We start from the raw sequence: 17,432 nt of genomic DNA, 5'->3' as shown, positions 1-17,432 counted from the left end.
AAGTAAACCAAGACACACTCCTCATTTTCCAGCTCTCTGCTACTGGCGTCACTGACGCTGCCCTCGTCTGGTTCATCTCCTGTATTACTGATAAATTTCAATGCCTTATCTGAACACAAATGCTGTTACACGAGGGGTCCCCCCAGTCCTCGGCCCTATCCTTTTTTATTATCTATATGTTGCCCCTTCAGATCATTTGTCACCATGGTCTTCATTTTTTCTGCTGTTGACAGTACTTAGATCCATGTGTGTACCAAGGCTACCACTATCCTTCTCCCCCTTCACTAAAATCTTATTAATCTTAATCCATAGTATCAAAGACTGTATTCTCAATTCAGACATTGTGATGTTCTGTAGTTTATAACGTGTGTAATTCTTGATTCATTCCTCATTAGAGAACTGGTCAACTGCTTTTACCTCACCCTTGTAATACTGCATATCTTTGCCCAATGCTCATCATGAAAGATGTTGAAACTCTGGTCTATGTTTTCGTATCAACCTGTCTAGACTACCGCATCTCTGTTTTCATTGGTATTCCTGACATAACCATGCACTCTTTGGTATGTTCAAAAAAACTGCTAGAATTCTCACTTGTTCTAAAATCAACTCACCCGAATTCCATTTCAGTTACCCTGGTTATCTTTCCCGTTAGATTGGACTAATGCTTGTCGAAAAATTCAGATTGGTCGGTGATGGGTGCAGATCTTTCGGCATCATGGCTCTTAAATTATGCAACACAATCTCCTCAACTCCTCCTTTCAAGCTCAGTTTAAATCTCTGGCTCTTCTCTCAACTTTCATTCTCCTCATCACTCCAGTCAATTTGTATCTCTTTCTCCAGTTGTTGTTGATATTATCCATTTTATAAATGCTGCTTCTGTAATGAGACCTGGGAAGTGTGAGAAAGGCACTATACAAATGAAATCTATTATTATTCATCATTATTACAATGTTAGTGCTGTTCCTGTGTTGAGAACGGTCCACCACCCAAGTAATAAGTGGTCATCCCTTTCCATTAACTGTCAAAATAGATAAATTGTGCAGCAACAAATGAGCTACAGTTGGTAATGGTAAACCTACAGCGTGAATGCTATATGGTTGGTGTAGCTGATGATTTATTAATTGGTGTACCTAATAAACTGGCAACTCTTTGCATGGTTTTATTAGAAATTAATCTCAACTGTGACCATATAGTGTTTCTATATATAGCATTTTTATACTTTAAAATAAACTATAACGGAATTGTTGAAGACTGAGCAAACGAGTACGGAGCCTGCTATGGATAATAACCCCATAATCCCATTCCGATATTGAAAACCTTATAGTTTATGTGCAAGTAAAAAGAAGAGTCTACAAAGTGTAGTATCACTGTTCATGACACATAATATTAAAAGATGAGTTATTGACCTTTACAGAGGAAATGTATTTGTGACGATGTTTATTGGGGTACCTTTGTATTTTACCATTGCTTAGCTTATTTTTAAATATATATATATATATATATATATATATATATATATATAAATAATTATTAATATAAAAACACCTTACCTGTTCAAAAAAAATGCATCTTCATTTTTGCTGATTTCTATTTTTCTACATGATTTGGACGCAGCAGCTACCCTTTACGTTGTGTTAGAATTTCATGATGAGTGGACCAATAGAAATGCTCTAAAATGACTGATGAAATTCTTGTTACATTAACTGACATTGAAATTTAAGATGTCTCTGCCTTCTGTAAAGTTAATATTTTGGAGCTACATGTTTTTCTTTGGACAATGACAATATATTAATGCTGCCGTCTAGGGGTTGAAATGTGAACAGCTGAGGAATAAACAAAACAGTGAAAAAAAACATCTGACCCGTGTAAAAGTGAAATGCAGTCAAGCACTTGCTGGCCTGGAATGTGATTTGGCAAAACTGCTAAATATAAAGGCAAACAGGATACTGGGAATGTATCCTTAAATAAGCAAGAATAAACAATCTTCAATCTCAAAAATGATAATATTCAATTTTTATTTTACAATTAGAGGCACATGACACACATAGCAACACCCATTTCTTTCAAAAACTGACTGACTACCCTCAGGGCTTCACTAGAATCCACACTTATTTGTATTTTATATGCCATTGATGTGATTCACATTATAGTGAACAGAGAGACTTCACTTGAAGGTCGTTTACATCTTGCCTTAACATGTGTTTCATTTCTGGATGTTTCTGGATACACTTTTACACATGCATCCCCAGGGTGACCAGCTGAGATTTGACTTTGCTTTCCTGCATAAAAAAAGCACATTAACACATACAGTGTTTTCGTGTTATGATACAAACCAACAAGTTTGGTTTGGGCAGACACTTTTCCGCTCATGGATTTGCATGTAGATTTAGAAAACACATTCTGTTTACAAAAACGCACTCTTTTCACTGTTGAAAGCAGTGAAGATCAGTCTTTGACCACCTATGAATGAGGTCTGCGGGATCTGATCACAGTGTTTCCTGGTGTGCGTGTTTACACCTGAATTTTCATGCAGTGAAATTCCTAAAAAATATGTTGATGTAAGGAGGAAACAGCCCCTTAACATCAAACTGTCTGACTAGTTTACAACTTTGCACTCAAGCAGACACGTCACCACTATCCTTCGAATGTTCTCCAAAAACTGATTTGAGTTACTGTTATAAATAAATAGTATTAAGTTCAAAGTTAAAAAATGTACATAAACTTTGTCCTGTGTACTGCTATTTGCAGTGTTAAAAATTGGCTTTACCTCTTTTGCTTGATTTTAACTGTGTAGTATCCCTAACACACGCACTGACTGTAAAAATAAGCTGCTGCTTGAAGAAGACGACAGTGAATTGCACAGATAAAAAAAAATTACTAGTTGTATGTAATTGTGCGTTTAAATTACTGGTCCACCAGTCTTTTTTTGTTTTTCTGACCGTTGAGGTACTCTACAGGCTGTAGATATCTAAGCCGAAAGCTACCACCACTTCTCATAAAGGATTCTGTTCTGCAGCAGGCCAAGCTGTTGCAAGTCTGTGCAAACGCTCTCAATCATGGGTGGCGGACCGCACAAATAACACAATGTGCGCTGGGGATCTACATGATGCCTCAGCACCTCCTCTGATATCCTTTCACCTATAAGTGAAGACGTATAGTGTCAGAGGTTGTACATCCTAATTAACTGTCCACATTTGACAAATGTATAATGCAGTTATGCATGACTCACTAGTTGTGTAGGGCTGCAGTTCCTGCTCTACTTCCGAGCTCTGTCGAGTCACATGGAAGCTGCAAGAGAAGTTATCTGGAAATTCCTGGCAAACACCAATGATGCTATTCTGAAAGGGGAAAAAAAAAAAAGATTAATGATATTTTAAACAATGTTTTGAACATATTACAAATAGTCTCAAGCATCAAGGAATGTCTGGGTCACTGATGTAATCTGGTTTAACTGTTAAGTCTACCTCCAACAACCAAGATTTGATAAATTTAGTAAACATCTTTGTATTTGTTTTTGTTTTTAATATGTACTCAGGCTTCAAGCAGCCTAGCTGCAACTACTTTTTTTTAGCTATGATCCAAAATACATAAGTCATACAACACCAGAACCCACAGAAGCAATGCTATTGAAAATTACCCTACAATTTGGTGCAATTTGAGGCAAACCTTGTTATTCTCTAATTTTTTTTTAAAACATGAATTGAAAGTCAGTTGTCCTGTCTGTTTTGTCAAAATTTAATGACAAATAGACCAACAAAAATATTACAAAAAAACTTGTTAAAATGTCATTACATTAACATCAGCATGGGCCAGTCATCATGAAATTTCAGCAGGGTTTCAGTAAAAAGTGTTGTGTTCATATTTTTGATCAGTGTATATTTGAGATAAGAAGAAAACTGGGTATTGATTTCTTTAACTATTGTTAACTACTGTTAATCAACAGGTCTAAATTTCAGAAAAAAATGCAAGCACATAATTAACTGATAATTAGAAAGTTTCACTTATATTTTAGAAATCATCTAACTCGTGTATCAAAATTCAGTCACACAGTGTAATATGTGGAAAACAAAAATTATGTTTGATGAAGTCAGAACGTGATGGACAGCCAAGTATAGTTATGTTTTAGCGCATGTTTTGGTCACCTGGCGCATTTACAGCAGCGCTTCATATACAGGCACTCACTTTGAAAAGCAGTTCTTGTGTGTTCTTGGCACTGTAACAGAGGTGAGTGCGTCCTGGGGTGTATCCATGCGGCTGTTTGAGCAGGTCAGCTGTGTGCATTAGGATGGAGTACAGGGGGTTAATGCCTACCCCACCAGCCACCAGCAGGAGGTCCATCACGGGTTCGGACGGGCTGGGGTCAAAACAGAAATTGCCGCCTATTCTCACTGCCACATGAGAGTCCACTGTGCACTGAGAGAGGAAGAGGAAGGTCTTTCCTATTGCAACTCAATACTGACATCAAGTATAGCACCATAAGAAAATCAACACCCAAGGGCATACACTTCTGCTCTGCTTGAGTTACACACACACTTACCTTGGTGTGTATCCAGTGCGCAGGCGGGTGTTCTGTGTACTTCACTGCAAGTTCTATAAGTCCTTTTCTTTGAAAAAGGCCAGGGCTGGAGCACACAGAGAAACCACCCACCTTCTCCATGCCTGGGATGAAAAAGTCTACCCTGAACACAAAATTCACTCTCATTAATGCAATGTTTCTACCAAAAATTTACTTTACATACATTTCCCCTTTAGGTGCCCGAAGTTTGAGTTGTTCTGCACTGGAGCTACAAGTCTAATGTACCCAAAAGACCCAAAAGTCAGGCCAGAAAACCTGAATACTGCCAGAGAACTTTCTGTCTGGACTGATCTTATTAGACACACAGTATTGCATTTTGGGTCTGAAACTGACCAGAGACCAACAGAACTCAGCCAAGATCACCCAAAGTGCTGGGGGGGATAAACCCAGACAGGATAGCACCAGTTAAATTACTGTATAGCAACAATAGCAGCGCCATTAGATCACATATAAATAAAATAAAAATATAACAAAATATTTTAAAATATTCAGCTGTGCAAAGTTAAGTTTGAATAACAAATTTTATCATATAGCAATATAAGCAATTCATCCCAAATGTTTTTACTCTGGATGAACTGTCACACACTATTCCAACATGCTGATATTGCAAGTTAATCTTCACCTGTTATTCCTAAATAAAAACGCTATTTCTCTACATAAAACAAGTGTGGTCCTCATGAACAGCTTTAATGTAATGGGATTAAGAATAAAGTAAGAAAAAAAAAACAAAAAAAAAACACGTGACCTGGCAAATCTAGCAGCTAACATGTAAGGGAAGCTTACTGACCAAATAGGATCAGTGTAAAAGCCTATGAGGCTGTTTGCACCTTGCATCAACGTGAGTACACGGTGATTGGATCACGTTTCGATTTCATTTGACTGCATGAAAAGCAAGGTGAAAACACACTCAGGACGCACTGCAGTCAGATTACGAGTGGATCACTCAAACAACTTTCGGATCAAATACTGCTCTTCACCACATTAAAGCCACAATATGTCAGACCCCTCTGGTGGAAATGTGTAATTGCATGCAAAGTAAGAACATTTTGTAATGTTGACTGTACTTCAGACCCCTGCAAGCAGATTAATCTGATGACTGCAAGTGCATTTAAAGAGAACTTGTAAACTTTTAAAGATTTAAAAGAATGTGGAGATAAGAATATAAGTGAATTGTCTACAATGGTCATGATATCTTCATCAGAATAATGTTGATTTTGCATTCGAGACCTAAACATAGAGCCTGTGCAAGTGACATTAATACATAAAGATGTATGATGTGGTACAAAAAACTCACACAAAATCCTGCTCGACACTTCTGACTTTTAAATGATTTTAACAGGGTGACTTGCAGCAGCACACACACCATATTTTAGTGAGTTTTTATTTTTCCTACTCAACAATAATACTTTTACTTTCAACACAAAAAATCTTATAGTTCTACTTTAAACCAAAGTATAAATGGCATGTGTTTTCTACATCTGCACACATTTAAAGAATTCTTGACTTCTCTCTCGTGTCTAAAAAGTCCTCCAGACAGTGACACCGACTACTGCAGAAATCACAGCAGCTGCAAGACAAAGCCTTCGCTGCCAATACAAATGATTCGTTCATCTGCCGATGCAGACTATTGTTTTAACGGTTGCTTTTGATATTTGCTAGTAACAGGTGAGGAACCATGTTTTCAGGAGGATACCAAAAATGGAAACGTGTTAATTTACACAGGAACCTATGTAACAGTCACAGTGGTCACAGTGAAGACACATTTTAATGTGAATCTGGCCTAAGTATATTGAGTGTATCTAGATAAAAATCTGGACATGAAGTAATTTATTTATGTTAATGCAACATGTCAGCAAATTCTATTTGAGATTATATAACAGCTAAACTCAGTTTTATGAAAGTGTTTATGAAAGCAATGCAGTTTGCACAACTGGTGAACTGTAAGCTTCCATTACTTGTTAGCTACATTAGCCTCATAATTCCAGTACAAAAATGCACCAGATACCAATCATGTCACTATCCATTAGATTTTGGGTAATGATAAAATTGTGCAAATCTGATTCTTGACTGAACCATCGCTTCATATTCACACCATGCTGCAAATCCTTAGTAAAGAAAATAGTTCTAAATCTTTGCATGATTAAAGGGTTCCCTGCAAAATGGAAGCGTTCTTCAGATTGATGGAGAATATAGTGTAGATGGTTCTATATAGAACCTTTTTCAAATGGGTTCCATATAGCACCAAAAATGTTCTTTTATTGTTACAATGTCAAGCTTGTTACAATAGAAGAACCTTTTCAGGTGCTGTATGGAACCCTTTTATCATGCAAAGGGTTCTTTGAGTGTTCATGGTTCTATATAGAACCATTTTCTTTACTAAAACAACCCTTATAGAACCATCTTTTTTAAAAGTGTAGAGTTATTTCATGTTCAACAACCCAAATTACAACCAAAATCTAGGGACATTTAACAGAAAGAATATTGTAATAAGCTTTTGCAGTATAAGTAATTCAGCCCCCACTGTAAGAACTCCAGAGGAGCACGATATTTACAAAGTAGCGACGCATCATATCAGAAGGAAAACTAGAGGCAAACAAACCTGAAAATGCAACATTTCTACTAGTTGCTCTTAGCAATTTCTTAAGTTTATGCGCAACTCAAATAAGCGACAACACATATGGTGCCCAACCACGTACGCCCACTCTCTCACTGGCCTCTGAATTATTTATCAGCATCAGAAGAACAACAGTCATATGGTCCGGAGGAGTTTCTCTGCATGAATTTACATAAATCATCCAGTGACTTTTTCACCCCTTTCCTTTTGCTCGCACTCACATAAGCGAAGTGCGCACACACACACAAGTTCCCGCAAAATAAATCAGTCATTTCATGGACAACAAGTAATTGTCTCTCTCTCCCTTAAACCGGCAATGTTCAATTTCATTCGGCTCTGCACTGCGCTGATAAAATGACTAAGTCTAACAAAATGCAATTATTACTGAGTGTTTTCTGTTATTGTGAAGTTAAAGCAGCAATAATAAACAGTGGAAACTGTGCCCTTCAGCCCACACTTGGATTCTCAGCACTGCTTTGCCTGTTAGACCCAGAATTGTTTGCATTTAAGCCAAACTTTTTTTTCCTTTTATTTCCACTTCACTTTTAATTTCCACTTGTTTTGCACCCAAATTCCAGGAAGCAAATCATCCCATTGGCATCATGCTGAGCTGGAACTGTCCTTAAGCCCATACTTCGACTCTCAACCCAGAGAATTGAATCAAACTCACTGAGACAAGGACATTATTATTATTTTTTGCTGAGAGCCCCTTAAGAAAAAATGACAGCATTTGAACTTCATTGTGTCCATCCACTACATTGTGCATTAGATAAGTGCTGATATTCAGTAATATGATGCTGCAATATTTAACACAATATTATCATACACACTCTGAAATATAGTCACTGCATTTTAGTCAAATAAGATGATCTAGACATGCAGAGCATGCTTTCATGCTGTATTTGATGTCTGTACAGCTGTTTTAGTGTGTTATTGTTCTGAGTGCCTTCACAGCTCACAGTAAAGGCTGTACTGCTGTCCTTTCATACTCAATATTGGCACATGCCTGATGTGCACATAGTCATGACCCGATCACGGAACTGAAGAACGATAGGTTAGACAAGTGCTTTTAAGCCTTCAAGTATAACATTTGGTTAAAATGTCTTACAAATCTTTGACACAATCTATGCTGTATTATATCTGACAGCTGGGCACCAGGTTAGTCCTCAGCTACTCCACACTGGTCCACTTTTCTCTCTAACTCCGGTACTTCCGGTCTGTGTTCAGCTAGGCATGTGCCGGTATAAAAAAAATGTATCATGATAATTACCTAACCTTTTATCATGGTTTACAATATCACAATGTTAAATAACATTTTTTTTATTTATTTTTAAATAAAAATAAAATTTTCATGTCAAATATGTTTTCTAAATGGCATTTTTTACAACATCAGTAAACGTGTGCAGTATTTACTATAAAATGATTAATAAAAATAAAAACTCCACATAATGATGCTCTCTGTGCATCATTATCATTCAGGATTATTAACACTGATAGTAGACAACCTGACATTGAACACTGAAACCTTTACAAAGAGCTGTGAAGCTGCTCCAACAAAAAATACAGCATGGTGCCTGCACTTCACCCACATACTAATGGCTTATACTGCGCTGTATCATTTAATTATGTACTGTTAAGCCAAAAATTATTCATACCCATGCCCATGACACTTTTATTTGACCAATAGGTTTCTTCTGGCTGGAAATGACATAAGAGGGCAAGACATTGTGCTAGAGATATAAATTAGAAAAATAACTATATACATGTTTGTTTTCACATTTCTATGAAAAATGTCATGTCCAAAATTGTGTGATAAATAGCAAAAGCCTTTATTTGCCATTACAGTAATCAATCAATTCTTATAATTGCTAACAAGCTTTTTGCATGTCTCCACTGGGACTTTGGACAACTCCTCTTTTGCGAAGAGTTCCAAGTCTTTGAAGTTGGAAGGCTTCCTTGCCATCATTCTGGTGTTTAAGTCCCTCCTCAGACTTACAATGGGTTTGAGGTCTGGACTCTGGCTGGGCCACTCCAAAATGTAGATACTGTTTTCTGTTAAGCATTTCTGACCACTTTGGCTGAATGTTTGGGATCACTGTCTTGTTGGAAAGGCCAATGCAGCCCAAGGCCGAGTTTTTCAGACTGCATGACGTTTTCCTCCAGAATCTTAATGTAGTCCTCTTTAGTCATGATGCAGTTTACTCTGACAAGGTTGCCAGGCCCATTGGCTGAAAAACACTCCCAAAGCATTACATTCCCACCACCATGCTTGACCATGGAGAATGATTATCTTGGGGTTGAATGCTTCTGCTTTCTTTCACCAAATGAAAGCCATGTACCTGTGACCAATCAACCCCATTTTTGCCTCATCTGTCCATAGAATTGATGACCAAAAGCGTTCTTTTTTTTTGTCAAGATGAACTTTTACAAAGGCTAAGTGAGCACTGTCTTACAGTCTTTTGTCACTTGTCATTTCCGGCCAAAAGAAACATATTGGGCAATTAAAATTCACTCTAAATCAAACAAATGGATACTGACATGGGTATGAATAATTTTGGGCTCAACTGTACATGCTGCAGCAGTCATTATAAAAGGGGCTTAATGTGAAAACCTTTACTAGCAGCCTCTATTTATCAAATACACTTGCAACAAGAATGCTCATTTATGCTAGCTGGAATATGAGATTTCAAGCCTTTGAATTTTATCCACACTGGGTTCAATACTACACAGCTTGAGTCTAACCCCAGACTCTGGACAAACGTTGCTTGGGTGAGATGTGAATGTACACCCAGAACAACAGAACAGTTATGACGGCTCATAGCTTGTTTCCAACAACACTGTCCTAACACACAGGTTGCACATCTAAAACATCTTCTCCAACTAAATCAACATCTTCAGGAGCATGCAAACATAGTCATATGCAAAAGTTTGTGCACTCGTGGTCAAACTACATGTTTTGTTCATTTCCTAAGGGACACAGAACACGCTTCGGCACATTATATTTTATTTTTTTTCCATTATGTTAAACTTGCCATATAAATAGAAATTGTGCATTAAATTTTGCAGAAAAATGCCATATTTAAGGTTGCTCCCTGTAGAAGACGTGTTAACGTATTTTCACTTACACAAACAAAAAAACATATTTTGACCAGATGTGTTTAAATTTTTGCATACGACTGTACAAATCCAAACATAAAAGCCCCTGGGAACCTAAAGGCATGGTTTCTAACTAATTAGGTAAATGCTGCTCTTGCTGGCAACATACATTTCCTATGAATAACTGTATGTCTAATAAATGGTTGATTTTTTTTTTTTCTAATTTTCTCTGCTTTCAGTGTAAACTGGGCAGTCCTAATCTTGAGTAAACCTTGCATCTTCACCATTCACAAGGCTGAAGTGGCCTCTTCGAATCAGAAACAACTTAGCAAGTGAAAGCTAATCTAGCAAGCTAGCTCACCTGTCTGTTGTTAATACATTTGTCCAACTGGCCAGGCATTCATTGTGTGCCTTCCCTGGTTGTACATCCAGCAGTAAAGTGAAAAAGGTTGGAACAAAACTCTACAAAGGGAACTTCTTTGTTGATAATGTGAACAATAGAGGAATATTTTCTAGCACATCAGCAAAACTGTCCCAATGCATCGTATTATAGTTGGTCTCAGTGTAAGAGTACTAGGAAGTTTCTGTATTGTTCTTTATAGTGGCTGGGTCACTAGACATAAAGTCAAGACACAAACAAAAGGGAACCAAGATTGAGTAAAGAATAATGAAGGGATAGTGATTATGATGATAATGATGATAATGATGATGACTAAACTCTTTGCTATTGTACTATTTTCCATTTTTATGTAACATGTATATGGTCAATATCCATTGCTCATGTTTTACGTCACCTAGCATGTGTTTAGAACCCCTGCTTGAAATGTAAATTAAGTGACAACCAGACTGCTAATCTCATTGGCTCCATTCCTTCAGGCTGCTTGCATTTGGGTGGCAGTAAAAGAGCAGCAAGCAGTTTATACATTACTGGGTGCATTCTTAAAGTCAGTTCAACACCTCTGTTTTGCAGGTCCAAAAACAAGTCATTTTCTATGCTTACAGCACCCTCTCCTGGTCCTCTGAAGTAAACACTTCTTTTCTACATTATTCATTCTCAGTATAAAACAATTCTATTTCACACCAATTCATTGTCCGTGCAGTCATTAAGGATGTGAGCATGCATGTAATCACAGTGAGGCAATCACAGTTACAAATGTCTAATGAATGATCCACAGGCCTAAGCATTAAACAATCACATTTCTTACCATTGGCCGGCACGGAAGCTAAAGTCAGGATGGGGCACTTCTAGCCGGAGTCTCTTGACTGTGTCTGACTCATTTGTGATGCTACACACTCGAGCGGTAAACAGGGCCTGTTAAACACACACACACACACACACACACACACACACACACACACACACACATTCTTTTGAATAACGAAAAAATATTTTGAACAGCTGTTTCCATCCAAAAAAAATTGTGTTAAATGTTTTCAAAAAGGCTTCAAAAAGTCTTAATTCAGACAATGAAAACAGAAACTGTATGCAATTTTATGGAGCTCAATAAAACTTCTTGCCATTCAACTTTAGTGAATAAGTCATTTGTTGATACCTTAACTGTTTTTGGAGGGTAAACATTTACATTGCATTTAATTGCATTTACACATATATTAAGTGTCATGTGACAGATTTCCATTACAGGTTCTTACAACAAACCAAAAACAGCATGACAGAGAGGTAGAGCTGGACTGAGGAGGAGACTAGAGTGTTTTTAAATGGAATGCTGCTATTTACAGAAAAAGATATCTTAAAACAGCCTTACAGCCTTTCTAAATGGAAAGCGCTCAAAAAGCTCTATACCGCAAAGAAACCTCTCAGGTGATGGAAAAATAATAATTATATGTTAAAAATTAAAAGTAAAACTTCTCTCAAAATATAACTTGAAGCAATCAGATTTGTAACCATACAAACACCTAGACAAACATTAGCTTAATTTGTCTTGTTACTTTTCGTTCTCTGAAATTTGAACAGGTGTGGGCAGTGTATTAATTCGATCAGACTACTGATGGTAAACATGAAGCTCTTAAAACCAGCACACATTAGTGACACCAGGAGGCTAAAAGCGTTATCAGCAGCTATAAATCTAACTCTATTGCTACTCTGTCTTGGGAAATGTTTTACAATTCAAGTCAAAATGTGCACGTCCTAAAAGTATGCAAATCGTTTCGAAAGCACTAAAAGTAAATAGTAACAAACACAATGCAAAGGTGTGATACATGATAAAAAAAAAAAAAAAATTACATCACCTTAGAGTTGATGGTGTTCATATCAAATCTCCTAGCAGTCACGTGGTTGTGTGCAGACGTCTCGGACGTCAGTGGTCATGTGTATTTGTAGAACGTAAACCGAGCATTGATACCATGTTTCAAATTAAGTGAGCTGGTTTTTTTTTATAAGTGTGTCATTCTACAGAAACGTCCATTTTTTTTTAACTGTCCTTAAGAGTCACTGGCGTTACTGATTGTCATTGGTGTTACACATAAGAAACGTAACACCAGAGACAGTAACACCAGTGACATCTTTAATGAAAAATGCATTTTATAAAATGGCAGCTAAAGAGCATCAAACCACATGTTGTCAATCATGGAATATCCACTAAAATGTCATTTAATCCATTTGTATTTATTTTTTCACAATTACCTAAGAATAAAGTAGGTCATACCAGTGACATCAACTTAAAGCTTCATATGAAATCATGAGCTAAATGAGAAAATTTCTGGTAACTGAAAGAGACAGTGAACTTACCATGTGCTTTTCTTCATAGATCGTCAAAAAAATAGGTAAAATGAAGTCAAGTGATGTCAGTGTGATTTTTATTTCAAAATAAGAGGTTTTTTGTCACGCAGTAACACCATTGACACGACTCCTGCAAACAACAACTTTCATTATACATTTTACATATTTATTTGGCATTTGTATTCTTTATGTCGTTTAAATCATATATTTCATAGTCATGTACAGATTATTACAGTTAAAACTGCAGAAAAAACATGTTTTTTTTACCTCAAAACATGGTACTCACCCTTTACACATGACTGTGAGGATGAGCACTTCTGTGGTGCTTGGAATTCTATATAACTTATTTAAAAACCTATATCTGTAAATGCTAGGGACACAAAAATGGACGTTTCCATAGAATGACTCACATGCTCCAAAGCTTCAGTATCAAGGATGACATCACTAGTTCAAACATATATTGCTCCAAAATCCCTGAACTAAATTCTGAATCTTGTGAAAACAATGGCATAAACTTATGATTATTTACAAAGTGTGTTTGTTATTGAATTGCTGTATATGGGACTGTCTCTATTTGTTAAACACGCTCCTAATTATATGAAAGGCAAGTGACATAACACTGGGACATCAGCCAAATAACATCATACCAGCACATGATGTGTGACCCCCTCACCTACATAGTCTAATGTGACCCTTCACCTAAAAACATTTTATTGCAGACATAAGTGTATCAGAGCCAAATGCTATAGAATTACACAAAACAAAATGCCTTAATGAGAGTACAACAAACAACTAATCAGAATTTTTGTAGTCATCTGTAATATGAGCATAGATCTCTGATCACTTATGTGTGACCCACTGATTTCTATAGGTGGTTTATGTTTCCAATAGTGTGTTATTATTTTTATATATATACGGTATTAGAATATATATTAGAATCTCTCATCTGACCAACCTGAGCTTAACAGTTCAACAAATGTTCACACAGAACTGATCGTATCTGATAAAGTATCAGAAACACTTGAAGAGTGACACCAGTGACTCACCTCTTGCCTATAAACATTAGCCGTCCTTTCAAGGTGGTCAGCTTGTCTAGATATTTTTCTAGGGGACAAAAAATAAATGACAAGTCAGACAAGCCAACAGACTTCACAACTACTCAGATTCACAGCATACTTACAATAAACATACAGTCTTGACAAAACATACTCTGTTATATGTGGCTATAAGGTCCAAATTACCAAACAATTAAATTACATGATCATTACTGGATCTTGCAGATGTAACATGTTCACTACACGTTTGTCGATCAGTTTTATCAGGTAACAGCTTAACAAAAAGCTGACAGTGAGGTCCTACATGTACTCACCGCATAGATTTAGATACGGCGCCACATCTGGTCAGTACTGACCCCAGATTCCCGACGACACCTCTAGCCGTGGTTTTTAAAATCCAAGGGGCGCTCATCGCAGTGAGAGATGGACTCTGAACATTCAGTCTCTTCTCAGTTACAGGATAACTAACAGAGAGTAAACAGCGCTAAGAGAACATTTGGCAGCTTAAAGACCAAGCATTACATACCAGCCGTTAAACAGAGGCGTTCATTAACCCAATGAAAAAAGCACAAAAATCTGAATAACTACATCATAAGTCAGCCTGCCATCAGTTACTGAGTGTGTACACAGGCGTGTTATGTTGGCTCTGTATTTTAGTTAGCTAACTAGCTACCTATAGCATCGTTGGGCATGCCGCGCTCCAATTTACCTATTTGTGTCCTAACTAGTGTGTAGACTTGCAGCCGCCATCGCAGGTGTGAAGTGTTCGAATTCGATTCTCGTAACGTTATTCGAATGATAGCTAAAGTAAAATAAACACAATAAAGCCCACTTGACTTGATCTTCACCTGTGAGCTCTAGAATTTCACTGTAGTGTTATACGAAAAAAGTCGAACGACACTACTTAAGCGAACGTTAACGATGACGACCTCGAAGTGCACTCGGAATGCAGCAGCTCGAACTGTACCAAAGACCAGTAGGTTTTCACTACATAGTCTACGAGTATGCAGAACGGAACTAAACCAATGGGAACACCGCCGTTTCGATGCCGACAGGCTAGCTTAGTTTACTTGTTTAATGGTCCAGTTTTACAGTAAAGCAAAAGGTTTTTCTTCTTTTAAAATGCAAACTTTAGGTCTAAAAGCATATATCCATTCTGTCAATACAACCCACCTATTCTTTCCTCTTGATCTCTAGTACCTGTGTTAGTCCGGCTGTTTGACCTCGGTCATGATCTCTGGAAACACGTGAGTGACCTGGAAGTAGTTCCGAGTCACGCACTTGCGTAGAGATACGCATATATATATATATATATATATATATATATATATATATATATATGAATACATGGCTCTGAATACATGCATACATGCTCATTATCAGACATAAAAAAATAAGACGTCCATACCTCTGGTATATTTACAAACGTTCAAATGTTATATGTTCAGTAAATAATATCTCAAATTCAGCTTATGGACGTGCTGCGTGTAAATATATTCCCTGCTTAAAACATTCTCTGGTTATACGTTTAGTCCTATTTTTATTTGAACATCACAATATTAACAACATTGCAAAACATTACAAAAATTTGCATTTGTGCTAACAGTGGACCTATCTAAAAACATTCAGTGCTGAAGCAACTGGCCCTCGCCATCTCTCTCGTATTTTAATAATAAAAAAAGTATATAGCTAATGAATCCCAGTCTGAAAATCACTCTACTAGGCGATTTTAAGTGGACATATAATAAAACAAATTATCCAGTGGGAAAAAATTGATGGTGAGTTTCATGGTCACTCTTTACAACCGACTTTTTCTTCTAGGCAATCACTGCTCTTGTCATGTTAAACAAGCGACCTCTACTGGTCACAGGCAGATACTGTGAATTATGTTGAGTGTTGAAGCGCCAGTTTTCCACACAGATTGAACGTATATATATATATATATATATATATATATATATATATATATATATATATATATATATATAATACACATCTGTATTAGTCTACTAAGGAAATCTTAAATATTGCCAAAAGACGAATTCTGAGCACAATAAATGTTTTAAGTGCTTGCAATCTTGTGCAAAGTGCCTTCTGTTCTTATTAGAACTGAGGATGTTAGCTTAGACAGATTATACATTTCTGACCAACAATAAGCATCATATACTCAGAAAGTCATAAAATGAAATTTCATTGTACATGTACAATCACAATAACAATCCATTCCATCACATTAAAACTGTTATTGTTTCTCATGTGGCCTCTCTCTTCTTAAAAAGTCTGTTTTTCTCCATGCTCCATCCTTTTTTCATTATCTTGGCATCTGTACACCTTATTCCGTTCAGGCTGTTACTGCCATCTAAGTTTGCTTTCTTGCCACACCAGTTCAGATTTGTTGACAGTCGACAGCATCATGTTAAGTTAAAGGTAAAGAGGAATTCCACAGATTCAGAGTGGTTTGATCTGAGATGTGCTGTTCTAGAGAAACTTCCAAAGTCAGAATTGTTCACACTGGTGGTGATAGGAACCAGACATCAGTAGAGTTAAATGCCTCTGTAAGTTCCTTCACGGAAAGTTTTTACATGAAATGATTTTGAATACGCTGCCTGACGTTTGAGACAGACAGAGAAAATTTTGGCCCAAAAAGTATTTTTAATGTATTCATGATGGTACGTGCAGAGCACTGTAAGGGAAAATCGTCCCCTGAGAAAATATATTTTTTCAGATTTACCATTATTTGACCATCATCAACATTACATCTAAAAACTTGTGAGTTCCGTTGTAGACATTGTAACCCTGGTTCCTGTCACCACCAGTGTAAAAGGTAAGTTTCTCCACACTGAAACGTCTCACATCAAACCACTCTGAATGACTTTGTTTACACAATGATTGAATTATGTAGAAATTTTGAAAAACTGGTAGAATTCCTCTTTAACTTCTAGAGTGTGATCTTGAAAACAATGCACTCAAATGTATGTGATGGGTGTTCCCTGGATCCTTTCATCCTGAACCAGGCGAATGCCTTGACTTCATAATCAGCTGTCAGTGTTTATATGAGTCCAAAAGAATGAATACCACAGACACAGGCATTCAGCACTACAGGTGTTTGTTGTTTGTTGTGAAGCAAGACAATTCAATTAGCGCACTGTACAGAACCACCATATTTATATATTGCTGTTGTCAGACCAAAAATCTCCAAAATGTTACTTTACAGAAGAAGAAAAAAAATCTACTTGACTTTTAATGTAAGTCAATGGAATCAGACTTTCCTCCAAGTCATTATGGGCCAATTCTTTTGGCCCATTCATCATGAAACTTACACATAATGTAAAGGGCAACAGGCATTTTCAAATT

General features: G+C 36.8%; 1 protein-coding gene across 5 annotated transcripts; it reads right to left on the bottom strand.

Moving 5' to 3' along the window:
• Positions 1–1,984: 1,984 nt before the first annotated feature.
• On the bottom strand, positions 1,985–15,351 carry oxnad1 (oxidoreductase NAD-binding domain containing 1). Of its 5 annotated transcripts, none has more exons than XM_036567003.1 (8): positions 15,279–15,351; positions 14,393–14,542; positions 14,070–14,127; positions 11,492–11,598; positions 4,538–4,679; positions 4,183–4,413; positions 3,230–3,338; positions 1,985–3,138 (listed from the first exon to the last, which is right to left on the bottom strand). In XM_036567003.1, exons 2-8 carry the CDS (start codon positions 14,488–14,490, stop codon positions 2,981–2,983), a joined length of 903 nt encoding a protein of 300 aa, XP_036422896.1. In that variant the 5' UTR covers positions 14,491–14,542; positions 15,279–15,351; the 3' UTR covers positions 1,985–2,980. The 5 variants fall into 5 exon arrangements, with proteins under 5 accessions (XP_036422896.1, XP_036422895.1, XP_036422897.1 ...); XM_036567002.1 differs by having other exon boundaries at positions 15,252–15,345; XM_036567004.1 differs by lacking the exon at positions 15,279–15,351 and adding an exon at positions 14,788–15,245.
• Positions 15,352–17,432: the final 2,081 nt, after the last annotated feature.

Source organism: Colossoma macropomum, unplaced genomic scaffold (genome assembly GCF_904425465.1).
Source record: "Colossoma macropomum unplaced genomic scaffold, Colossoma_macropomum, whole genome shotgun sequence".
NCBI classification, from domain to species: Eukaryota; Metazoa; Chordata; class Actinopteri; order Characiformes; family Serrasalmidae; genus Colossoma; species Colossoma macropomum.
The sequence above is the reverse complement of the archived record's forward strand: the minus strand, read 5'-3'. Positions and strand labels throughout refer to the sequence as shown.